Source organism: Passer montanus, unplaced genomic scaffold (genome assembly GCF_014805655.1).
Source record: "Passer montanus isolate IOZ18808 unplaced genomic scaffold, ASM1480565v1 scaffold210, whole genome shotgun sequence".
Taxonomy (NCBI): Eukaryota; Metazoa; Chordata; class Aves; order Passeriformes; family Passeridae; genus Passer; species Passer montanus.
Genome location: NW_024366704.1, coordinates 268714 through 294689, shown reverse-complemented (window position 1 = coordinate 294689; position 25976 = coordinate 268714). Strand labels below are relative to the sequence as shown.

Genomic DNA, 25976 nt, shown 5'->3' with positions numbered 1-25976 from the left:
AAGTGCAGTTCCCTGGCACATTTAACTCACCCTATTACTCCACAGCTGTGTGCAAGTACCTCCACACATCCTCCTGAAGGCCCTGCTGCTTCTGTCCTGTTTGTGGCTCTTCCAAGAGCACTTGGATGTGGAGCTCACACTTGGATGTGGAGCCCACGAGGGTTGCCTGTGATTTGTAGCCCTGTAGCTCAGAGGAGAGCCCAGCTGCTGCCTGGAGCCTTGCCCTGCAGATCCCCTTGGTTACCTGCCGTTCCTGATTGTCCATGTTCCGTTTGGATAATCGGGCTCACGGGGCGGTGTTCCTGCTGCCAGCCACCCAGTTCCTCCTAAGCACTGAATGATGAGAGGAAAACACATTCCTTCCATTGTTTCTGAGTCTCTCCTGTTGCAAGTTGCTGTGTGTTGGATATCCGGTGGTGAAAGAATCTAAGCTATGCTTGGGTTTCTGTCTTTTTAACTAATTTACTGACTGGAGAAGAATGAGAAAAAATTAATTGAATCGAGCCCGTGGGGCCGGTTCATCAGTCTGGATAAATCAGTGCAGCTCTGAAGAGCTGCAGGCAGGGAAGCCAGTGCAGGCTCTGGCTGCTAGGATTTTCCACCCTTGCTCTGGGAGAGATGATGTGAATCCCTGCAGAAGACAGGGAATAATAGGGTCCTCCTCAAAGACTGTAAGTCAGTCAGCTGCTTCTTTTCCATGTCGTTTCTTTCCTCCTCTTTTTCCAGCAAAGGAAAAAATTACAGAAAGAAGAAAGTTGCAGAGGGTCTTTAACCCGGTGCTCCCCTGCTCCTCATTGTATGCATGGTCTAGGTACCAGGCTGAAGGTTCTCCTGGATTCTCCATGTCCAAGCTGCAGTCCTGTGGGAGCAGCAGAAATGGACTATCTTGGTGGCAAGCACTTCTTGAAATAGAGATCTGAAATACTTCTCGTTTTGAAATTTAAATCAGTTAGTCTGATGCTTGATAATGCTGTCTTCAAAACAGAAAGCTGTCAGAAGATCCTGGTAGGACAATGTCCTTGAACACAGTAATCAGGAAGAGGGAGGTTTGTATACATCGCCTCTGTTCCTGTTGAAGCCTGTGTCTGGTTAGTGTCAGGAAATGCCAGTGGGACCCTTTCCTTTTGTAGGGAAAAGTCCTCAATCTAAATATTGCCTGTGAACCTGTGCTGGGGTGAAGGGAAGATGGAGCCCCAGCACGCAGCCCGGCTGCGAGCCCCTCACTCTTTGTTTCCTTTGCTGGACACTGGATAAACGCCTCTTTCTTGGATAAGACAGCGTGGGGGTTCCCAGAGATATGTGATAACACAGAGGTGTGACTTGCAAGACCAATAATCATTAATTACAGTGTTTGACTGTTCCTAAGTTCAACGAAGGAGCACCCGTTGCTCACAGCTGCTGTCACCTCTGAGCGATCCCAGCAGCCTTCCATCTGCAGCCTGTGGCTGAGGGCACTTCAGTCAGGAAAAGCCAGTAGAAAAAATCTGTCTCTAGATCCATGTACATGGTTGTCATCTCTGCTTCCACACAGGGATTTTCTTCCCAGTGGTGTGGTGGGGAGTTTTTTTTTTCTGAAGAGTCTGTGATGGTAATGGTAGGAATTCTGAGCAGAAACTTCTGATTCCCTTCTTCCACATCCCAAAGAGACTTCAGGGAGATTGGTACCTGTCTCCCAGTCCCCACATGGTACTCAGACCATGGTCTGATGCAGCCCAGACATCCTCAGTGATGCTTATCAAACGAGAAAAACAAATGGTGTCTGACGTGTCAGCTGGAAACACCACACAGGCACAGCAGCTGCAAAAGGAACATTTTGTGGAAAAGCAGGTTGTGCCCTGATATGAGAATATTGAGAATATTGACACATTTCACCCAGGTGTTCTTAAGTGAAGGGTTTTTCATGTGTTTTTTACCTAGGGAAAGTTTTCAGCTTGAGCATTAAGGGGTGGGGGCTGTGGGCATGGTTCTCCCTTTCCCCTATAGATGAGGAGACACTATGGGCCAAGATCCATGGTGTGAAATAACATTTCATAGACTTCAGGTCTTTCTAATGAGTCTTCCTTGTTTTTAGTCAAAATTGTGAAGGGACGGAGCTCACTCCACATCCCCCCTGCCCTAGAATTTACCAGAAGGGCTCAGTGAGCCTAAAAAGAGAGATTTAGTGAAAGACACACCAAGCTGATGCCATTCTGGTCTGACTCCTTTCTAATTGGCCTCGTCTGTTCTGCTTATTTTTAGAACCATGACTGAACCTTAATTAAGAGCGACGTTGCTTTGAGTAGATTGTGGCCTCGCTCTGTGGAAATCCTAATAGGCTTCTGAGTGCTTTACTTTTTCCTTCATCTCCTGCCTAATAGATGGGCGGAGAAGCTGCAGCCACACGTTTGGGTGTCTGGAAAACATCTCATTGTCGTGCTCCCGCTCCTTTAGCAGTGTCCATCTTGGAGACAGGTCTGTCCCGGTGAGAATTCAGATGGTTGTTCTGCTTTCTGTCACTGCAGGTGCACACTCACCCTGGAAGGAGGATACAGGTGAATTGCTGGAATCAGGATCTCTCCATGTACAAAGATCCTGCTGCTGCTTGCACAGGATATGGCTCATAGTGCTCCTGCCACGTGGGTTTTGTTAGGTTAGAATTATCACCAGCTTGAAATCTTGACTGCTGTGAGAATGACGTGGTAAGGATGGGCAGCTGCCCTCTTGGCTTTCTGTCTTGTGACTCAGTGCCTGGGATCAGGTCCAGGAGGCACCAGCTTTGCGCTTGCATCCAAATCTTTCATTTCTCCTGCAGGAGGAGGGTCCGTGCTGCAGGGCCTCCATCCCTTCCCACCTCCCCACGTGATGGGCTAGGCCATGGCTATTCCCTTCCAGCCATGCCTATCCCTTCCAGCTCCAGCAGCCTCCCACACAGCCACCTGGCTGCAGGGCTGCTGGGGGAAGAACCTCCACAGGGACTGTGGTTGTGAGTGATGGCAGAATGACCCCTCTGGCCTTAGTTCTCTTCTCTTCTCTGCCCCATGCCATCTTCCCTGGACACAGGGACACCAGCCACTAGTCAGAGCCATCCCCTCAGGTCATGGAGGTGTGTCCTGGTGACCACCAGTCCTGCCTGCATCTGCAGTTGGATTCTGCTTTCCTTGAAAGGTTTTGCTGCCTTTATCTTCAGCATTCCTTGTGTCTGCTGAGGAACGATTTGGAGCTCGTGGGGACAGAGAGAAAATGACCACAAGGTCAGTGGTACTAGAAGCATTGTTCACAGTTCTCTCTTTTCAGCCACCTGGATGATGCTTCTGATGGATGTGAGAATGGTGAAAACAACTCCCCAGGAGCTGTGTGGGAATAGGAAAAGATCAGTTTATTGGGGCACTGATGACCCTGAGTGGTTGGTCAATCAGTTTCAACATTCCTCTCTGGCTTTCACTTATTAGCTTTCTAAGGATGTGGGAAAAATGCAAATGGCAATTTGAAGAAGCTGGGTTGTTTGCTCTGGGTGAAGATAGGCCTTTTCACACTGAAGGACTGCACTCCTAAAGGATGCTGGGCTTGAGGTACTTTGGAACTTGCAGAGCACTCAGGTTGTACGTGTACTCCAGAACTGGCAAGGAACAGTACGTGAAGAACAGCAATCAGGCTGGCTACACTTGCCTGTATGTTTTAAGTTTGTGACCTTGAGAAGAGGATGACCTTTCAGTTACACTGTGAAGAAAGCCTCAGATGCTGATTCATCTGTCGAGTTAGTGCCAAAGTGTCTTTGTAAAGTTCCATTCCTGTTTTGCATGCAATATAAAGATAATCTCTAGAGATTACGAGATGAGCACACTCAGATCCTGCTAATAAGAGCAAGCTGCAGAGTGGTTCCTGGTGAGAGGCCTTGGAGATGTGGATGTGGTCCCTGCAGCCCAGACTGCTCCCAGAGTGTGCCAGGCTGCCAGTGAGGAGCCTCTGCTGGGCTGGGTGTGTTTCCATCTGCAAACACTGGGGCCAGCGTAGCAACAGCGAGCACCCAGATGGCAGCAGCTGGGTGAGATGAAAAACAATCCCTTTCCCTTCAGTTTCCCAGTGTCCAGTGTGAGCTGGCAGCACCTGGTCTGTAGCTTGGGTTACAGCTGCCATGCAGATGCCAGCCTTGCATCCGTCCCGCTGACTTCCCCAGGTATCTTCACTCCCAGACATTTGTCATGATGCCAGCCTGACCTGGATGCCCGGGTTATCTGATCACTGGAAGTGTCCATGAGGAACCAGGAATCTCCTTTTCCAGCCTTGGCATTTACAACACAGGGATCACTTAGTCTGTTATTTGAAGTGGATAAATTTTCGGTAGCAAGGTTGTCCAGACACCTTCACAAGTACATTGCAGAAGATGTAAAAGATAAGGTGATGAGGTTGGTTTGTTATTGTTATTATTACAATTCTGCAGTTTTAGATCCTCCAGCCTCCTGTGCCAAAGTGTCACCTGTTGCTCCTGGTTTTGTTGCAGGCAACTTAGCTGTACCAAAGTAACACCAGTTAAAGATCTAATGATTTATTTGTCTTCACTCAAGTCCACCATTAGCTGCTGCCTTTGCAGGTTTTATCACTCAGCCAGTTTGTCTGGGATCAGTCAGGATCTGTCACATTTCCAGGACAGGGTAGGTGTGGAAACAGGGTGAGGTTATTTCACACAGAGCTGCTAAGCTGGTACCATGTGTCTTGTGACTCAAATTCAGCTGTGCACGTGTTGTATTATTACAAGGGTATCAAACAAAAGAGTTAAAACACATGTGGCTCAGATGATTGGCTACACAGCTCCGTCACTGTTCCTACTAATCAGGGATAACGTGCCTTGCACAGGATCATTCACTTTCCCAAGCAAAAAATTGGTGCTGATGGTTTGTACTCCACTAAAGTATTTGCAGTCTTTACATGTCTGCAGTAGAAAAGGTAAGAATGTGGGTTATTCTTAATAAACAGTTTTGTCAACTTCCCATCTGGTAGTGTCCAGGTTCCTTGTTTTCTGGGCAAGGAGCTTAACAGAAGAGCTCTGTCTTAAACACACCTACACATGTAAAGGTAAAATGGTGTTGGGTTCAGCTTGTCCTTTGCAGACCTCCAGTCCAGTTTCCCTTAAGGCAATCCTGCCACAACAGACATGAAAGTGAAAAGCATGTCAGCATGTCCCTTTTTCTTCCTTCTTTTAGCAGACAATGAGAAAAAACACAGCACTTCTGAAATCTGTATGGAAGAAATGCTGGAGGAATGGCTCTGCCTCTCACTGTCTGCCTATGCTTTTCCATGCTGTCAAACATCAGTGGGTGCTGATGTTACCTGGTACTAGGAAAGGACCTGACCCTGAAAAACATTTTTAACTTTTTGCACTTTCCTGTACCATTCCTTTTTCCAATCTTAGGCAGTGCTCTCAGTGTCTGTGTGCCAAGGGCATTTTAATCTATGTACTGATGTGTTCAGGACATGCTGTACTGTGGACTTTTCAGTGAGACTAAGACTAAAGATGTGTCATATCCTCTTCTTGCATTTATTTAGTCAGAAGCATCCTGCAAGCTGTCACATTTCAGTACGACACAGGTCCAGGGCTGCTCCTCACTCTCCCAGGGAGAGAATGAGAAACTGTGGAAATTAGTGCTAGAGCAGGGGAGAGTTCCCTCATGGAAAGCAGCAGGAGGATTAAGGACAAGCCCAAAGGCTGGGGCAAAGGAGAGCCTGTGTGGCCTCTTCGGGGGACTCATCACTAATCCTCTGCTTTGACTTTCCATTGCACCACTCTGTGCTTTAAATAAGGTGTCAGTGGGGTTTTTTTCCCTCAGGGCTGACCGACACAGGCCTTGGCTCTGGTGGCTGAAGGCACCAAAGGGCAGCTGTGCCGTGCCACGTCTGGGGACACACCCTGGGGACAGCTGTCTGCCTGGGGTGGGATGCCAGGGACACACATTGCCGGCGCTTGGTTGTCACGTCTCGTCCTGCATTTTTGGCAGCCCCGAGGAGAGATCAGAAGTCCCTTTGCAGGCTTCCACCCCCTCATGGCATTCAGTGACCCACTCGCGCAAATCCCAGAGGGAGCGTGCTGTGGGAATGTAGGGACCTTCACACATGGTAACTGTGGGACTTGCATGGAATAGACAGAAACACAGCAGTGAAGCACAAATGAGCACGAGCAGTTTTAAATGTTGGTGTAAAGTTCACTTCCACCTTCCAGGGGAGAGCTGGCCTGTTGCTGATGTGCAAATCTCTTCTGCTTTCACCTAGGCGGAGTGAAACTCCAGGCCGACCTCACTCCTGGCATTCAAGCAAATTCACGGAGAACCAGCCCGATCCCAGCATGATGCAAATATCTCAGGGTACGCTTGGCACCCCTTGGCATCAGTCCTACCACTCCAGGTAAGTACTGCACAGCTGGCGAGGGAAGGGAGGGGGCAAAGGTAGTGGGAACATGGTACCAGTCATCTCCATACAGCTGGACAGGTTTGCACACAGCCAGGGCTCAGATTAGAGTTAGGAAAGTTTCAGTTTTCCTGTTTGGTTTCCAGATAAAGTGGTTTTGTTTTCCTTCTATAAGTGCTCTGTGGGGTGATTACCAGCTAGGAAATCCCCCTTCCTACAAGGATCAGAGGCCACTGCTAGGATGCTGGTAGAGCTTTTTGTGTATGCCCCCAGACAGAAACACAGTGTGGTTGTTTCCCCAGCAAAGGAAAAGAAATCCAAAATCTAAATTGGCCTATTGAACAAAAAGGGAGAAAAGGGTGTAGGTAGCAGAGGCTGTCAGTGTAACAGAGCAGCCAACAGTGCATCAGCAGCAGTGCTCCCAGGGTGAGGAGTTCAGGGAGGGATTTCCTGGTTTGGCAGTGGCTTTCTGCAGGAGTCAGCTCCATCACATCTGAACGTGCAGGGCAGCTTGAGGAAGGACAAGTTTAAATTCCACCCTTGAAATATTTTCCCCAGAGAGGCAGAAAGGTTTGAAGCTCTCCATTATAGCCTCTGGGATTGAAACATCACTTTCTTCTACTGGCTAGACTGATCCTTGGCAGAGGAGAGGAAAGAGAAAAAAGAGCATTAAAGAAAGTGAGGAGATGGTTGCAGAAAATAAAGTGTGTTGGTCTGTGGCCTCAGCACAGCTCATGCTGGAGTATACTCCTTTCTCACCAAGGGGCTTTGCTTCCCAGGCAGTTCCTGGCAGAGCCTTTGGCAGCATGGCTCTGTCTCCCGGGTGCTTGAGAAGGAGCACGGGGAACATCTAGTGGCCAGCTGTCTAGGGCTGTGCTGGGCATTGCCAGGGAGATGGTTATTTGAATCCAAAATAGAGTGTTGCATTTAAATGAGTAAACCAGCTTCATCCTGAGATTTGCCGTATCTCTTCCTGCCTGTGTTCCTCTGCATCTCTCTGCAGAGCTGCTGTGAGCAGGCTTCCTTCTGCCTTTCCTTTTCCTTAGCAGCCTTCTTCCCTGGGTCTGTCACTTGTTTGGGATGTGATCTGGAGCCAGCTTCCAGTGCCTTGCCCTGCCACAGCCTGTCCCCTGCCTCCCTGTGGCTCTGCCAGGACAGCATGTGTCGTTGCACAGGGAACTAGAGAAAGTGATACCTGAAGAAGGGAAGCTGGGAAGAGAGGGAAGAAAAGTGAAATCCTCAGGCTACGCTCTCCAGTCCTCAGTGTATTTGCTTGAATCTGGAAGGGGAGACCAGCCAGGGCAGAAGTTTGTGACATCCCCTTGTGACTGGCACAAAGAGCTCCCTTCCCATGGATAGAAAGATCTCTGAACAGGCTTCTTTTTTGATCACTTTTCTGGTGGCCATGAGTCCTCTCTGGACACCTCAGAGAAAGTGCCAAGGTGTACCTGCACCTGCTAAGCCACAAGAAGAGGTGGCAGTGCAGATTTCCTGGGAATTCTCAGACTGTTTCTATGGTTGCACCCCACTTTCCTCCAGGCACAGGCACATACATCTCCTCTTCTCGTCAGCTTAGTTTTCTCGCAGCAAACAAACTATCCTCGGGACAGCTGAATTTCCAGGAAGCCTGCCAGGGCATAGCCTTCATCTCCATAAAAAGAAATGAAATGGGGAAAAAAGAAAGAGATTAGATTCCCCCAGAACGCCCCTTGTGCTCCTCTCTTCCACTGTGAATGTCAGTGCTCATTCAGCTTTCCAAGGGCTTTGGATGGGTTTGCTGGGTGGGGTCGATCCTCCCTGGCTCCAGAGATGCACCATCTTTCTGTCTGTATTTCCCTCCCACCCTTCTGTGGTAAATAAGAGCCATGTGTTGCAATGTCAAGCAGTTCCTCTTTGTGAACTGGGATGACTCCAGACAGGGGATGGAGCAAGGCCCAAATATGGGTTTTCATCTCAAAACTAAACATCTTGCTTCTGAGCTCACTTATAAGTTGTTGTGCCTCTCCTCTGCCGGTTTTCACTCTTCTCTCGCTGTCCCCCAGCTCCTCCACCAGCGATCTCTCAGCGTACGAGCATGGCTATCTGAGGAGGAGCCCCGATCAGTACAGCTCCCGGGGCAGCATGGAGAGCTTGGACCACTCCTCCCCCGCCTACCACCCTTGCCACCTGTCCCCGGCCAAATCCACCAACAGCATCGACCAGCTCTCCCATCTGCACAGCAAGAGAGACTCTGCCTACAGCTCCTTCTCCACCAACTCCAGCATCCCCGAGTACCCTGCGGCCCCGCTGGGCAAGGAGCTCTCCTCGTGCTCCCCGGACAGCGCGCAGTCCCGCGGGGGGCTGCCGGAGGCCATGAGGCAGGCGGACATCCGCTACGTGCGGACGGTCTACGACGCCCAGCAGCGCATCTCCCAGGAGTACGAGGTGAAGCCCTCGGCCCTGCTCCCCGGCCACGGCAGGCTGCACGCCTTCAGCCGGCACAGCGCCGCCTCCTCCTGGGCGCAGGGCCCCTCGGACGGCAAGAGCCCGCCGCCCAAGGGGCCGCCCCTGCCTCCCGCTCGCAGCGACAGCTACGCGGCCATCAGGCACCACGAGAGGCCCGGCTCTGGCGCCGGCCTGGAGCCCAGCAAGCCCGGCCGAAGCCAGGCGAAAGGGGCCTGGGCGCCGCTCATCAGCTCCCTGTCCCACGGGCCGCTGCTGAAAGCGTCCTTCGGAGAAGGACACCTGCACACCGTGGTGGAGAAGAGCCCGGAGAGCAGCCCCACCATGAGGGCCAAGCAGAGCTATTCACAGGCAGCCCAGCCAGGGCAGCCCCTGCTGCCCACCGGTGTCTACGCCGTTCCCTCCCCGGAGCCGCACTACGCCCAGGTGCCCCGGCCTTCTGCCGGCAGCACCGGGACGCTTTACCCAGCTCTGGCCAAAGAAAGTGGCTACTCCCCAGCCCTCCCGGCCTCCTACGACAAGGCCGTGGCCGGCGGCACGGTGGGCTTGGATGAGAATGGAAACCAAAGCACTACGAACAGGTCAACCATTTTCTACCAGCCCCCTGCCACTGAGAGAAAGCACGAAGCCAAACTCATCCAGCAGAAACCTCCCAGCGCAGCAGGCCCGGAGCTCGGCCTGGCTGTGTCGCGAAAGGAGGAGCTGCTACCCCTTTACAAGGCAGCACACAGCCACCGAGAGACCACAGGTACTACACAGGCCTCCAAGCCCATTTTCCAGAGTCCACAACCCCAGGTGAGGGATGCTAGTGAGAGGAAAACCCATTACCAACTCAAAGAGGACTGGACATCTGGATCCCCGGAGGACAAAAATGGCAACGCACAGGTAAACGAGAGAGATGCTGGTGCTGCCTACCCATCCGGTCACAGCAAGGCCAAGCAGTATGGCTTCTCTTCCTTGCAGAACATCCCAGAGAGCTTCAGGAGGCAAAGCAGCTCTGACCTAAGGGAGACACAACCAGACGAGGGTTATTCCAGCACCAGACTGTCCTTCCTGAACAGCAGCAGCAGAGAGGAGAAGGATCACAGGGAGCAGGGGCACAGACAGTGGAGCGATGTGGACCCCCAGGCCTTCACAAGGCAGGAGGAGGAGGGGGGCACGAGCGTGGCTCTGTTCCACGCTGCTGAGCCAAAGTGCAAAGAGCCCCCTTCTCCTCAGCTCCCAAAGACCTCAGATTTTGGGAGGAGCCGGCTCAGCTCTAGCAGCACCCAAAGCTTTCCCTACAGCAAACCAGAGGCTGGCAAGCCCCGCTGCTCGGTGCTGGAGAAGGTCAACAAGTTTGAGCAGCGGGAGCAGAGCGCTCCACGGCCCCAGAGTGCTGGCGTTCCCAGCTTCGGCCAGCACTATGGGCCGAGCAGGACAAGCCAGCCCGCCAGCACAAGGTGCTCTGTGCACAGCCCAGAGGACATGAGGAACAAGCTGCCCAGTGAGCCAGGCAGGGGCTCCAGCCCGTCCATCAGGAACGGGAAGCTGGAAGAGGCTGACTGGCGCCCCGTCGAGCTGCAGATGGTGGCTTCGGTGAAGCAGGCAAGACCCAGTGAGTACTACAGCCTGTGCCCTGAAAATGAGGTGCAAATAAGGGCAGCTCAACTTCCAAGGAGTAGGAGCACATTCCAGCTGGGAGGCGAGCCTGAGAAGGAGATCCTCTGGAAGGATAACATCCAGGATGTGCATGGGTCACAGCTGGACACATCGTTTAACAGGGCCTATAGGAACAGCATCAAAGATGCCCAGTCCAGGGTGCTGAGAGCCACCTCCTTCCGACGGATCAGCCCCCCGTTCGGGAACACACCCAAGAGGGTGCCCCAGAGGCCAGCCTCGGCCCACGTGGGCATGAGGAGCACGGCAGCATCCCCGCACACCCCCAAGGAGAGGCACAGCATCACGCCCACGGAAGGAGGCTTCTCCAGCCTGGACTACGCCAGGACGCAGCAGGTGCTGCGCATCGGGGGCCGGAAGCGGCTGACGGCAGAGCAGAAGAAGCGCTCCTACTCGGAGCCCGAGAAGATGAACGAGGTGGGCATCTCGGACGGGGAGCCGTCGCCTTTCTCCTTCCAGAAGAAAAGCACCCATTTCATCTTCCCAGAGAACACGGTGGCCGACCGGCGCAAGATCTTCGAGAGGGACGGCAAAGCTTCCTCCACAGCCAGCCTGTCCAAGCCAGAGCTCAAGCAGCTCCAGCAGAACGCCCTGGCTGACTACATTGAGCGCAAAATGGGGCGACGGCCGTCCTCGCAGGACATCGGGCTGCTCCGGGAGCGCTCCCACAGCTCCTACCTGCAGCTGGGCGGCCCCGACAGCCAGAGCCTTTCCTCTGCCTCCAGCATGAATTCCCTCCAGGACCAGAACCTTTACCGCCGCAGGGAGTCCATAGAGCGGATATCCAGGACGGGACGGATGTCTTCCACCCTTCCCCCTGGGCTGGTGGGCTGCTTGGACACGAGCGGAGATGAGAAGGTGCCAGGGCGCCAGGACAGCCTGGTCACCAGCCGGCCCAAACCAGAGAGGTGCCGGGATCACAGACCCAGATCGGATCTCGCCAAAGGCACGCAGACAGACCTGCTGGGCATGCAGCGCCAGCCTCGCTACAGGAAGCAGGAGCAGGTCTTTGAAACTCCCTCCACCTCCAGGAAATCCGGGAAATCGGTGTCTGTGGAAGACTTGCTCGATAGGTACGACAATCAGCCGGTCCCTGTGCACGTACGTTCCAGGTCGTCTCCCACGGCGGATAAGAAACACCAGGTATGTGGGAACGGGGTCGTGTGCACTCCCAAGCTGGGATCTCAGAACCAGGGAATGGGTGGGAATGTCAGAGAACAGGCTGATGTCCAGTCATGGCCAGGACTCCATTGATTAGAGACAGATTCAGCACATGCTGAGGCAGTTTAGTGCACCTTAATTAAAAGATCACTGGTGGGGTTCAGCTCTCTCCCTGCTGGGCTGTATCAGGGGTGTCAGGGATGCTGGGATTCCCGTGCATATGCTGGTATGTTCTTGCTGCTCTGGACATCCCATCTGAGGTGTCCTGCCCTTACCTGCCAGCAGCACAGGAGAAGCACTGAGCACTTTTCTGGTGGAGTGTCCCGCTAAGATGGTGATTTGCCTCAGCCCATTTTCCTGGTGCAAAGTAGAGAAGATTAGAGGCTGCTTGGAACTGCCTTGGCTCCCACTGTGCCTGAAAGTGCTGGGAAGTGCTGGGCAGAGGCACTGCCAAATAACCATTATGTTTAGCCTCCAGCCCTGGAGGGAAACATCACAGAGAAAACTGAACAGAGACCCTGGCCCTTCCATGTCCCTGCTTGGTAGTTGGGAACATCACACTGATGTCACGAATGGGGAATTCGACTGACTCTGATGATGGTAAACAGTAGAACCAGGCTAAATTCTTAAAGAACAACTGCCCAGGCCAGCTCTTCAGCTGGCTGAAATCTGTTCAGACCTATTTAGGAAACTGCAACTGGTCGAGCCACATGGATTTACAGCAGCGCTGGGTCTGCTGCCCCATCCCTATTTCCATGCCAGGCTCCGTTCATCGTGGAGAGAGGCAGCAAACAACCAAAATGTGTGCAGAGGCTCCTAGCACCAAATAGGCTGAGTGTTTGGAGAGGCTCACATACTTAGAGGGCAGCTGAGATCCAGGACATCTCCTTCTACTCCTGCACTCACTCCTGGCCCAGAGCAGATTATCCAGGAGCAACCGAGTGGTTCTGAGTCAAGTGACAAGAGAGGAGGCTCTGGGCAGCATCTCACAAATGGACCAAACTGAAGTAGGGGGAAGAAGCTGCCCTCCCAAACTCATTGTGTGCTTCTTTCTACACATCCTCCCTCAGCAGCCCTCAGCTACCACGCCACATCTTTAAATAGAGGGAATTAAAAATGCAGCTTGTGAATATCAAGTGACTGGAATGCACTTCCAGAACCACCCCTGTCTCATCCCACCATCAGTATTTTTCCACCCCAGCCAGGCACCAGGCCCATCTGTGCCATTCTGTCACACTTGACAATCAGAGTAGCAGCAAAACCAGACATCCAGAGACAGAAAAATCACGCAAGTGTACTTTACAGTGACAGGTTGGATGAGAAGCAGCCCCAATTCATTTTGCCTTGCCCAACTGTTATCAGGCAGGAGGTACAGGGCAGTTCTTGAGATCTTCATTTTCCCCTCCTGGTTAATTTTTGATTGTTCATATACTCAGCAGCCAAACCAGAGGTTCTGCCTGTTGCAAATCAAGTTGAGGAAGAGGATGAAGACCACTGCAGACCTGCTCACAGGGTCTGAATTCAGGCACTGAAGAGGGGAGAGCCCTTAGGGCTGTTTCCCAGAGGGATTTAGCTATAACCACCTGTGGAACAAGGATTAGTCCCATAGGGAGCAAGGCACTTGTGAAAATCCTGGTATTAAATCCTAACTTGACTTCCATTGTATATATTCCAGTGGATACACCAATCCACAGGGTCTGTTTGAAAGGGAAGTATATGTTGAAGTGCCTTCTTCTTTAGGTCTGTTTCTGATTCATCTCCGATGCAAACCCACAGCTATAAACACGGGGGACAAAGCCAAACCAACAGAGTGAGGTTTTTTATTATTTATTAGATTTCTTTTGCCCTTTTCAAATGTTTTTGTGGGAAATGTCTATTTCCAGTTTAGCAGCAGACTTCTCTGCCTCACTCACTGTTCGTTTTTCAGGGCCTTGTGTACAGTGCTTAATGTTCCTTTCAGGCTGCATACAAATCACGTTGCACTGTCACTGCAGGAATTTGTTTGGAGACAGGCAGGAGTGGATAGCCATGGGGAATGACTTGCTCTAAGGCTTTGGAAGGCATTCTCATCCATGTTCTGGTATTTTGTTTTGCTTTCTGCTCGCTGTTGACGCTGTCTTGGTACCCCAGGAGCTGCTGAGAAGGGAGAGCAGTGAGTTCGGCCCCATGGTGAGGGATCCCCTCTACGTGGTCAGCGCAGGAGCCAGGTGGGTGTGTGTTCCTGTCCCCTGTGTCCCTGCAGGGCCAGCTCTGGCCATCCCCCTGCCAGCAGCAGTTGTCATGGGCTGTCTAGAGCTAAGACCTGCACAAACACCGTTCCAGGTGTGCTTGGTGTGCATGTAACTTCAGAATGTGCTTGGTCTGCTGTTGAAACTCACGTTGGATGATAGCATTAACTGGAGGATCCTAAAGGAAAAAGTACCTCTGTGTCCCACCCTGGCTGGTTTTATCCACCCAGGATGCTGCCTCCCCAAAAGCAAGGGACTAAACCCAGGATATTTCCTTAATCATGCTCAGCTGGGAGCTGGCCTTTGGGCTGCTTCCCTTCATCCAGGCAGGATGTTTTGCTCTGCAACAGGGGAGAGAGAAATGTTTTTAAAAATAGAAAAGCATAAGCACAAAACTCAATGCCTTAGGACTTATGTAAGTCTCCACTTAGCCCCTGATTGTTTTGAAGTTAATGAGAACTGAAGTTGGTCGTGCTGTATTTACATTTAAATAATAAATAGATGTTTGCCCTAAGCCCTGAGTGCCCAAACAGCTAACTCCCATTACAGTAAAAGCCATCAAGAGGGACTAAAAGCATTGTTCACAAAGGAGCTCTGTTCCTCACAAACTTGAAGTAAATGCCAGCCCTCTCTGTGGTCACAGTGGGAGTTAACACTGCTGTGTCCGAAGGTTTCTTCATGCAGCTCTGGGTCAGGGAGTGACAGCTGGAAGCAGAGGAAGGCTCCTACTCTGGCTGATCTTACTTCTGGCCATTTTTGCCCATAAGAACACATAAATGCTGTTTAAAAGGGACTCAATCTGCCTTCAGGCACATCCTTGTAGGATTATTTAAAACACACTTGTTTACTTTGATTTGGAATAACTTTTTCTATGTTTTTTTTTCCAAAGAGAACAATGCAGCTGTTTCAGTTCCTCCTGCTTCCCCTTCTCTCCTAGAGATGGCATTTCATCCTGCTGCTCAATCACTGCTTGTGCCTTCCTTTTGTTTTTTTGTTTTTTTTTTTTTTTTTTCCTTTCCCCAACCTATTTTCCAAGTAATGGGATTGAATACCCTGACTGAAAACAAGTTTACTGGGGCACGAAATGTAGGTTTCTCATTTTCATGCTTCACTGCACAAAGATTATTTGTTGTTAACAGTTTCATGATGTTTGTGCAGCATAGGCATCCCGCGTGCTCCGCAAGCACCTTTCTCCTGGGAGATGGGAGGTTGCTTTCCCTTCTTGCTCAGATTTGGACTTCCCAAAAGATAAAACAAAAGGATTGGAGAAGCGTTTTCCATGCATGGGCCCTACAGGGAGGCAAGGCAGGCAGCAGGAATTATGTTTCTAGGTTTCCTTAGGACACAGCTGCCTCATGTGCTGGAGAGGAGATGGGACCATACCTACTACCTCTCCTGCTGGAGGAGGAAAACAGTCTGGTGGTTAAGTGAGGAAAACCTTGGTCAGAAATCACTTGGCCGAGCCACACGTGCTGTTCCTCTGCTTCCCAGGTGTCACACGACACTGGGAACAGCTCCACCAGTTTTAGAATCCACAGTTGCTTCCACAGTGGGAGAGATCTCTGAATTAGAGAATCACCATCTGGCATTCCCCACAAACACTGAGCATCTGAGCAGAATACACACTGCTACTGTCCAGGAACCACAGACAATACCAAGAGCAGCCTGTCTGGGAAGTTTCCCCACCCCCAGGCACAGGCTGCCAAATTCTATTCTCAGTCACACCAGAATAAAGCCAGAACGACCCATGTCTTTGACAGAGTTATTCTTAATTTGTACCAGTACAACTGAGAACAAATTTGGGGCCCAAGTCTCCAGCATCACAGATTGGCAGCGTGGGGGTTATTGGACAATGCATCTCAAGAACAGAAAATGCACTGGCAGTAGAGCTTTGTTGTGTTTTACTGGTTTATGATATGGCCTCATCGTTCCAGGCCACCTTCTCTTGCATCTGCCAGTGCCATTATTACTGCTCAGTTTGTTTTCCAGCTAAACAGCCAGACAGGCAAATAGGTTTGGCTCTAGTTTCCAAGCAGAATCCTCTTTCCAAAGGCCAGACACTGTTTCTCAAGCTTACACATGAACACCCTAAAAGACCTGGAAGGAATAATTCGATCTGCTGGCTTTGCAGCCTTAACATCTGCTTGCAGTTGGAATGTGTTGGCTTTGGTGTTTGTCACACCTGCCTGTCTGAGGGAGCTCTTTCTTCTAACAGGATTCCAAGGCTGCAAGAGCTTTTTTCAATTTTCTTCATAGTCAAAATAGTGCATTTTTTGGCCTTGTTTCATTCTTGGAGACAGTTGAATCATTTTAATGGCAGCTTTCCAAAAGGAGCAGATAACATTATGGGAATATTTGGCTCACAGAGCTGAAATTCTTAAAATTACAAGCAATTGAGAATGGAGTTTGATGGTAGATAATGTCAAATAGTCTATCTTACAACAATTGCTACTCACTCCATCTGTAACAAGCAAAATGGAAAGCAGAGCAGGAAAGGAAGCCAGCCATTAGGTTCTCCTCATAATTTTTCCATTGAGTTACTGCTGTGGTGCGTGCTAGTAGCACACACTGAAAATGATGGGAGATGGTGAGAGGGAGTGGATGTGGCTCAGGATTTCACTTCCAGTTTCAAAGCTCATCTGTACCTCACCTAGACCAACAGGCAGTGATGATGGCCTCTGATAGTGTTGACAACTTGCCCATTAAGGAGGTACACAGTAAATTTTCCTGCTCATTGATGAGTTACTAATCTTACCATGGTCTGTCTCTTGGTTTTCAGGTCTTTCAGCAAGAAAGAAAGAAGCCACTCAGAGAAAATGGCGTTCACGAGTTACTATCCCCATCCCCTCCGCAGCACAGAGGTTGTCGCCGGGCCTGCCACGCTGGTTGAGAATCACAAGCTCTTGGAACTTTCCAGGCCGGATAGCAGGACTTCTGCATTTTTCCCAGCCCCAACAGAGGCAAGGAGTCACTATCCTGAGCAAAACCAAGGCTTTAAACCCTTGTTCCTTAACCTTACTCCTTCTGGGCCTGGCCACTCTTCCCCTAATACACCCGCCCGGGCTCCCGCAGACTTGCAGAGCACAGGTGACAGCCAGGCTCCGAGACAGCACCATGCCAAACGAGAGGAGGGCAGCGGGAGCACTCGGGCACAGCCTCTGGATGCTGTCCAGGACAGATCCCCCGAGGCTCCCACGGAAGAGGTGATGTGGAGGAGGAAAGCGGGGCTGCCACACGGCTGCCTCCCGCCCAAAGCGGCGTGGGCTCATTCAGCCAAAGACGGCGGCTACACCAGGGCCATGGCGTCTCCTCCGGCGACCGGGCCGAAGCCCTCCCAGAGGTGGCAATCCCTGCCCACGCAGAGCAGCACTTCCTCCGACCCAGAGACTCCTTCTCCCCAGGCTGTGACCCAGCTGCGGATCTCGGAGTCGGGGCTGCAGCTCACGCCCCCGCCGTCGCTGCAGGACGAGGAGGACGACGAGGTGTTTGTCGCGCCCTTCTCCCCGCCACCGCCATCCCGTCCTCTTCCCGAGCTCGGCTCTTGCACTTCTGCCAACGGCACGGAGGAATTCCCACCTCCTCCCCCTCCCACTGAGGGGAACGGGGCAGCTGGAGACAAATCCCCCCGGCCCCCAGAGGAGGCCGGTGTGAGGTAAGGGTGGGCTGCAGCTCGGGCGGTGCAGGGCCATATACAGTAAGGTATGCAGGGCTGGGACAGATGGGCTCGTCCCTTGGGCTGTGGGACCCCCAGCTGCCAGCCGGGCTGGGAGCTTCCACGTGTTCAGGGGATGGGGACTGACAGACTCACTGCTGGTCCACCAGCAGGTGCACTGACAGGTGCTCCCCAAAACCGCCAGGACAGGGGACTGCGGGGGAACACTGCTGGGCTGGTTCTCCCTGCACATTTCAGTGTGGTTGCTTCTGACTCTCTCCAGCACAGAGCTGGAATGACTGCTGGCTCCTTCCAGTTACTGGGTTTTGAGAGACAGCTGTGAAAATATATGATGGGTTTCTCCAAACAGTTAGTATTTCCCAGAATATATTTTGGACCTGGCACAAAATAATGCTGTTATGAAGCGGTGACCGTCTGCCAAGAAATGACAATGCAAATATGTCACAGTCAGGCTGTATAGGGAAATTCTCCTGAAGGATGGGACTTCGGGCGAGGTGCCCAGGAGGTTTAACTCAGCACAGTTTCCCTCACTCCCAGGGAGCTCCTCTGATGTCCATCTGGGAAAATTCTGGCCAGGGCTGTAGTAGTGATTGCCCTTCCAACACAGCAAGGACAGATGGGGTAGAGGCTGCTCAGAATGGCACTCCTGGGTGTGGAGGCACAATGGGCCCAGCCTGCCAGTGGAAAACAAAGTGACTTGGCGTTCACTAGTTCCTTCTGTGTTGGAAGGACAATCCAGCAGTGCCCAGGTTGAAGGGACAAAACAATTATGGTGCCAGTGTCTTTACACTGTGGACCCTCCATGTTGGAATGAGAAGCGAGACACAAAAACAGGTGAAAGAGAAGGAAAACTCCCTTCTTGTAGGCCTTTAGCATGTGTTCACAATGGTCCTGTGTGGTAGGTTTCTCTTCATCTCACACATTGTTTCTGTCCATAGCAGCTTCAAAAGCTTTCCCAAAGTCGAGAGGGAGATAACAGGGTTGGGCACCAGCACCGGTGAAAATGACTGGCCAACCCCATCAAAGAGGATTGGCTCTCCGTCTGCTGTGGATCAGCAGCACCAGTTCCCTGCTTCTCCTGAAGGGCCTCAGAGCACTGACAGACAGCCCATAACTCAGCCTGAAGGTAACCCCGGAGAGCCAGCACTGGAAAATGCCAGCCTGGACGACTCTGGGATAACCAGCACAGCACCCCCAGTGAAGGCAAAGAACAAGACCCCAGAGGATATTAAGTCAGAGGCTCTAGCAAAAGAAATTGTCCATAAAGACAAGTCTCTGGCTGATATCCTGGATCCAGATTCCAAAATGAAGACGACCATGGACTTGATGGAAGGGATTTTCCCCAGTGGAAGCAGTGTGCTGAAGGAGAACAACATGAAGAGGAAGATGTCGCAGACACAAGCCAGCAGGACAGTGGTGGAGGGTGACACGTAAGCACTGCTGGGCAGAACTGCCTGCCCCCTTGCATCTAAGCACAGCCTGTGCCAAATTTTTCTGCATGTCTGTAGGTGAGAGTGAATTTTGCAGTTCAGAGGTGTGAGGCTTGGCAGGGCATTTCCAAGCAGCCTTTCCCATGAACTGGGCTCTATGCTTGGGCTCTGAGCTCACCTCTCTGGCTGTGTAGGAAACGATGCTGAGCTTGGGAACAGAGCAGGAAATGAAACATCCCTGGAGATATAACTGGATTTTGCTATCTGAACTTTGCTACCTTAGTAATCTGAAGCAGTTCAGTCCAAAGCAAAGGAACAGACATAGTGAAGTAAAATCAGGATGAAAATAATGGTAGGCACAGAGATAACAGGAGGCCAGATTCTGGAAGGAGGGTTGAGGGGACCTACTTATTACAAGATCAGCCCAAGTCCCCCAGTGTGGCTTTTTAAAACAGAGATTTCCAGGTGACAGCTGGAGAACTGTCCAGAAGTCAGGTGTACTGCATGATGCCAGGTAAGGTCAGTCTGGCCACCTCCAGCCGAGCTGTGCTGGCTGACCTTCAGCAAGGTAAATCCTGTGCAGAGCTGTGTCCCCTCACCTTTAAAGCCAGTGGCTGTACTGTGCTGGGACAGCAGCTGACACGCACCCCCTGATGGCAGGAATCTGAGGGAGTCCTGGAAAACCATGGATCTAAACACTGGGAAAAGTCAGGCTCGGACTGAACTCTTCTTTTTTCTTCACCTGGTGTAGGAGAGAGGAAAAGGAAGCTCCTGTCATCTTGGTCACCTGTCCTGCTTACTACAGCGTTTCAGCTCCCAAAGCAGAACTGCTGAATAAAATCAAGGACTTGCCAGAAGAAGTAGGTGAGGAAGAAGAGCTGCTGGACATCAATGAGAAAAAGGTAAATTCAGCACACAGCACTGTTTACTGCTCACATTCCTGAAATGATAATTAGCCCTGAAGTGTATTTCAATTTGATGTCAGCTTTTGGCAGCACCCAAAATTGCGTGGGAGCGATTAGGCCACCCGTGAAGCCTTGTTAGAGTGACCCAAATTGTATAAGAGAGTTAATCTGAATTACTCACTGCAGATTGAGTACCAATCTTGCACCATCCTGAGGCGGGCCTGATCATACCAAATGCTGAGTATACAGACTGTCAGGAGCAGTCCCTGTTCTGCAGCAAGGAAGGAAAAGGAGAGGTGAAGCAAGCTGTGCAAGGCCAGCATGAGTTGGAAACAAAACCAGAATCCAGCAAGTAACTGCGCTTAGTGCAGGAGATTTTTCCCCAAGAGTTTCCTGTTCAGTGAAGTCAGCTTACCCATTTCACCTGCTGTCTGCACTCCCTGCACCCAAAGAAACATGGGTTACCCTTTTTCCCCTCATACTTTATAGTTTCCCTGCCCCACTGAAAGCCAGGTGCACCTCAGTCAGCACAACCTCCGTGTGATGGCATGGAAGGGCAGAGAGCAGGCAGGAGGGAGGACACATTTTGCTCTCTTACTGAGGCTACTTTTCATTGTTGGAATGGCCCCCTGCTGCTCTTGCTGGAGGCTTCCATGCTCTGCTTCCAGGGCTTTTGCAGGGCCTTCTAATTTGCCCTGTGGTTGTCTCACATTAGTTACCTGGTAATTACAGGCATGCTGCTTAGCTCCCACATCCCAGGGGGCCAGAGGCAGGGGTTTGTGGCCTGTCTGTGCCTCTCCTACACACCTCCTACCTTCCTGCCTCTGAGTCTAAACCATCCCACACTGCCATGGACAGAGTAGAACAGATTTCATTTGCTGTTCACCACCTCCTCTTTCTGTGGCCCTGCACAGATTCTGGGTCACAAATACACAGGTGGGTCACTAATCAAAATCATTTGCCCAGGGCCTTTGCCTGCTGCTTTCATCATGTGGCCCAAGGCACTGGTTGTAGCACACGCAGCTCCAAAGGCAGCCCCTGCCACATCCATAGCATTCCTTGGACTGCCTTCCAAATCTGCCTGCTCATACCAAGGTGAGAGGTGCAGAGCAGGACAAGGGTGCTGCACCATGAGCCTGCCGTGGAGGGCAAGTGCCAGGCCTCAAAGGTTACGTTTGCATGGAAAACCAGAAGGAGATGGGAGTGATTAGGCCCAGGCAGCACAGTCTGGCCCCTTTGCTCGTGGTCTGTGTGCAGGAGCACTTGCACAGCCTTACCTGAGAAGGGGCTCCTGAGAGCAGCCCCTGTGGGAGATCATTTGGATAAACCAAGCACGTTTCCACTGTAAGTATGAAAGGAGCTCTGTGGTATTTGGGATTGCAGGAGAGTCACTGATTAATGAACACAACCCTAAGTCACAGGCCCCTCCAGCTCCCAGGCCTTCAGAACAAAGGTACCTCACTCTCAGGAGCCCCATAGCCTCCTACTACACTTGGAGGACAAATCTCATGGAGCAGAGAGGAACAGCTGCCAGTTCCCAGCAGCTCCATCCACCTGAAAACTTGCTAAGGTTCATGCCAGACTTTCAGACCACCCCATGGAGTCCTGCCATAGAGATTTCCTCACCTAACTGTAACCCTGAACATGGGTCCTTTCTGTTGCTCCTCGGGATTTGCTGAGGATCTTTCTTTGGAAGGGGGCTTTAGAATCACAGCTCCAGGGAAGGGCAAGGGCTGGAGTTTGTCTCAGGGTACTTCTGAGGGAAGAATGCTCATAAAGGAGTTTTGGTTGACCCTTAGGAGGTGGGATTTAGTACCACCTTTGCTCCCTCTCCCCTGAGCTACCCTGCTAGCCACTGGAGGTCATTCCAGGGAGTGGATGTTTGTTTTCAGGGAATATTAGTGGCCTTTCCTCAGCCTTTGCATGTGTGTGGCAGCAGAGAGCAGGTTGTACTGCAGCCACAGAGCACGGCATGCCCAAGTGTTCCATCTAGTGGTGCCTGGCCATACAGAGCCAAAGCAGCTGGGAACTCACTGCCAGCCCAGCCTGGGCACCAGGGCCAGCTCGGTGACCCCAGCCTGACCACTCCTTGAAAATCCTTCCTCCTCTGGAGCAGGACTGCCTCCTGCCTGGAATGGCACTCAGTTGTGATGGAAAGAGGACTTGGAGAGAATATTTTCAGGCCACCTTGTGACTGAATTGTTCCATCCTGCGGTGTTGGTATGCAGTGGATGAACTGCAAACACAGGTGTTTGTGCCTCAGCAGTGCATAAACTGAACACTGAGAATCCCCACCCGTTGTATGGAGCTCCTGCTTGCTGTGCTCTCAGTTCCAAACAAACAGAAGCAGGAATTGCAAGCCCTAGGCCAGAGACTTGCTTCTGCATATGTCTTTCCACGAAATCCTAACAGAAATTAGGATCTCCAGCACATGTGCAGCACTGCTGTTCCTGGAGTAAACAAACCCCAGGGGCTTCCTTTTCTTTGGCAGGGAATAGGTGTCAGTGTTTCTGCAAAATGGGTGTGTTCTCTGTGTTCAGACACTGAGTAAATCCAGAGCATCTTTGATGGGAATGCTTCCTCGATGCCTCTGTGTGTGAGGCACTTGTTTGGTGCAGCTCAAGGCATTTCAGGCTGGGCATCAGAGACATGGCTGCAGCTCTTTTCACCCAGAGGTTTTACAGAACATTCACCTGTAGGTAGCTGAGTTTCAGAATACAGTACACCAAATCAGAGATGTCATTTATAAATGTTCATTGGACAAATACATCCTCATGCAACCTGATGGGCTGCTTGGCTTATCTCCGAGGTGGGGAATTTCAGTATTTTCTCCATTTCCTCCCTTCTTTGTCAGCTGTTGCTGACCTGACCCTGCTACTCAGGACCTGCAGCCGTATCCTCTTGTTGTCATCACCCACATATGAGCAGGGTGATGCTGGTAACAACCAATGTGGCACTGCTTCCCCTCCAACAGGCTGAGCTCATCGGAAGCTTGACCCACAAACTGGAAATCCTGAGGGAAGCCAAGGAGGGCTTGCTGGCAGACATTAAGATGAATAATGCTCTCGGGGAGGAGGTGGAGCTGTTGATCAGCACGCTGTGCAAACCCAACGAGTTTGACAAGTACAAGATGTTCATTGGAGATCTGGATAAGGTGGTGAACCTCCTGCTCTCCCTCTCGGGACGACTGGCCCGCGTGGAGAACGTCCTGAGCAGCCTGGGGGACAACGCCAACAGCGAGGAGCGGGTATGTATGGGCACAGCCCTGGCCTGCTTGGGGTGTGGGGCAGCAGCCACCACCACCACGGCATTACAGCGACCTCCAGGGGCTGCCAGGAGGGCAGCACAGGGCTCTTGGTGCTCATGGACCAGCAGTGGCTCAGGCATTGTCCCTGAGAGTCTTAATTCCCATTTGTATAAATGGCTGGGATCTTGCAGCCTTTGTCTCGACACAGAGCAGCTGTGTTGGGCACAGCCACATTTAAACATTTTTGGGGTGGTTTTGAAACCAGATTTTCGTGGTAGTTGTTGATTTTAGGCGAGGTTTCCTGACTTTATTGCAGCACTTTCTGCCTCCCATTGGCAGGGACGTTCAGAGTCCAGTTCAGTGTGGTTCACAGTCACTCCGTGATGAGGAATTCATCCTCCTCTCCCAGGCTTTTGACGGTGCCTCGGGAAGCTTAGCAGCCATGTCCAGAGGTGGTGCTGGGAGAAGGAAAGGGGCTCAGGGAGTGGGTGCTGCTGGTACTGAAGGGCTGTTTCTGGTGTGCAGAGTTCCCTGAACGAGAAGCGGAAGCTGCTGGCTGGCCAGCACGAAGACGCCCGGGAGCTAAAGGAAAACCTGGACCGTCGGGAGCGGGTGGTCTTGGACATCCTGGGCAACTACCTCTCTGAGGAGCAGCTCCAGGACTACCAGCACTTTGTCAAGATGAAGTCTGCGCTCCTCATAGAGCAGCGGGAGCTCGACGACAAAATCAAACTGGGCCAGGAGCAGCTCAAGTGCCTGATAGAAAGCCTGCCCACGGACTTCACGCCCAGGGATGCAGCAGCAGCAGCTGCCCTGGCTGCAGCACTTGCTACCTCCTCCGGGGTCGGTGGTAAAACACCTCCAGCAGCCTCTTCCTCACTCTGACCTGGCCCAGGTGGAGCTGGGATGCAGCCCTGCCTGAGTCCCTTTAGTCCCATACTTGGCAGATGGTCCTCTTCGAAGACCGTGGACAGAGACAGGTCTAAACCAAGATTTTAATGAAGGAAAAAAAAAAATAGCAATAATAAAGGTTTTATTTTTCCTTTCCTTCCACCTCTGCTTCCTGGAAACTTAAATCAATGTGGAGGGAAATCTCCTCCTGCCTGTGATGAGGAAGAATCACACATGACTTTTAATAAAAAACATGACCTCCTCTCTTCCCTCCCTTTTCTGCCTATCTGACACCTCATTAAATAATGAAGGATCTAAGAATGAAGCCTTAAAAATAAAACCAACCCATTTTACTGAACATTATTGATATTTATATTTTTTAAAGAACAAGACAATGTGTATGTTTTTGTACATACTCTAATCATTTACTTGATTCTACTTTGTTCTGTATGTAGAAAAGACATTTAATTTTGTATTTTGTGAAGACCTTAACAAAAAGAGGGAACCCCAAAGATAGTCATGCAGTAGCTTGAAACATCTCATCGTGGTTTTGTTGCTGTTGTTGTGGTTGTTTTTTAATATAATAAAGGGCTACCAGAAGCAGCTTCACCCTGTTTCAACACATGCTAAAGATACAATTAAGTGGCCTTACAAAGGAGATTTTGGCCATGAAAATAACAAATTTTACCTCTTCTGGATCCTGTGATCCTCTGAGTCTGGAGTTCAAACTTCTTTTATGGCAAGCTACATGTCAGGAGTCCAAGCTAACATGAAGCAAGGAATTCATTGCAGGAATGTGGGCTAAAATCTGTCTTTATTTTGGTTATTCATAGCTGTGGTCTGTGTTTCTGTTGCAGCATGAAAGATTTCCCTGAGGTGTGACAGGGATCACTACTGATATGATTTATAGGCCCTGCTTTGAGTAGAGTTTCAGGGACTCAGGGGGGAGCTGTTTCAAGCCAATCAACACACTTCATTTGCCCCCAAAAAAAAAAATCCAACTGCTGCTAAATCTAATTTATTTGATTTAAAAACACTTTTAATCCAGATTTTTTTGCAGCCACCCTTCCATCTTACATTTACCAAAACAACTCACAAAGACATGATAGATCTGGGAGGTGTTTGTGTACTTTCCATTTAGTGAGTTCTTTCCTGAAAAATACAAGTCCTGCACTTTATCTCCAGGTCAGGAAGAGGCTCCATCCAAACAGGATCTGCTTGTTTGCTCCAGGAACCCACATGGCTTCAGGGGGAGCACCTCCAGCAAGTTTGGGGTGGACAAGGCAAGTCCTGTGTGTTCCCACAGTAGAGAGAAACGTCAGCTAATGAGGCAAGTGATAGTCACTGATATTTTTATAACATTATATTTTCAAGTGAGAAATTACTTAAAGCCACAATTTTTGTGGTAAATGCAGAAGAACTCTCTTTGCACAGTTTTGTCCAAAAACCACCCTCCTAACTGCAAAGTTTACTGAGTTTGGTAGAAGTACACCTTGATATGTATTTAAAGGTAATTAAACATCAGGCAAGCCGGAAGATTTACTTCTCAGGCAAAAAGATTTACTTCTTTTACCTCTGGCAAAAAGGGGAGTGCATTCATTGCTCTTTATCCCACCTTGCTTTTCTCTTGTGGCTGTGAAACTAGAGGGTAATGGAAACGCAGAATTTTATAGACTGATTTCATGGGACAGGAATACCAAGGATAGAATTTTACACTTCCTGTCCAGTCCTTGTAAACTTACTGACACAAATCTGCATTTTGGGTCTGGCTGCATGAGGTTTTTAATACTGAACCTGTATTGCAGTGGAGAAAGCCAGTACACCAGGTAGAGTGAGCACCATCTGCTGTGCTACCCCTTCTCCAAAACACCTCAGGGAAGGAGTTTTCAGCAATATTTGCTAGAAATGAACTTTATAACAGAAACTTCTGGTCTGGATATTGCTGTGGAATATCCTACATCCCCT

General features: G+C 50.8%; 1 protein-coding gene across 6 annotated transcripts in view; it reads left to right on the top strand.

Moving 5' to 3' along the window:
• Positions 1 to 24620, top strand: part of SHROOM3 (shroom family member 3) — a 110834-nt gene extending 86214 nt beyond the window's left edge. For 5 of the 6 annotated variants that reach the window (XM_039709468.1, XM_039709470.1, XM_039709473.1 and 2 more), the window contains 8 exons: positions 6241 to 6372; positions 8418 to 11619; positions 13768 to 13844; positions 16645 to 17517; positions 18477 to 18968; positions 19720 to 19870; positions 22848 to 23120; positions 23646 to 24620. In XM_039709468.1, coding sequence (XP_039565402.1) covers positions 6241 to 6372; positions 8418 to 11619; positions 13768 to 13844; positions 16645 to 17517; positions 18477 to 18968; positions 19720 to 19870; positions 22848 to 23120; positions 23646 to 24005 — 5560 coding nt within the window. In that variant the 3' untranslated portion in view covers positions 24006 to 24620. The remainder of the gene's footprint in view (positions 1 to 6240; positions 6373 to 8417; positions 11620 to 13767; positions 13845 to 16644; positions 17518 to 18476; positions 18969 to 19719; positions 19871 to 22847; positions 23121 to 23645) is intronic. The other variant, XM_039709469.1, reaches the window with a different exon arrangement.
• The last annotated feature ends 1356 nt before the right edge of the window (positions 24621 to 25976 follow it).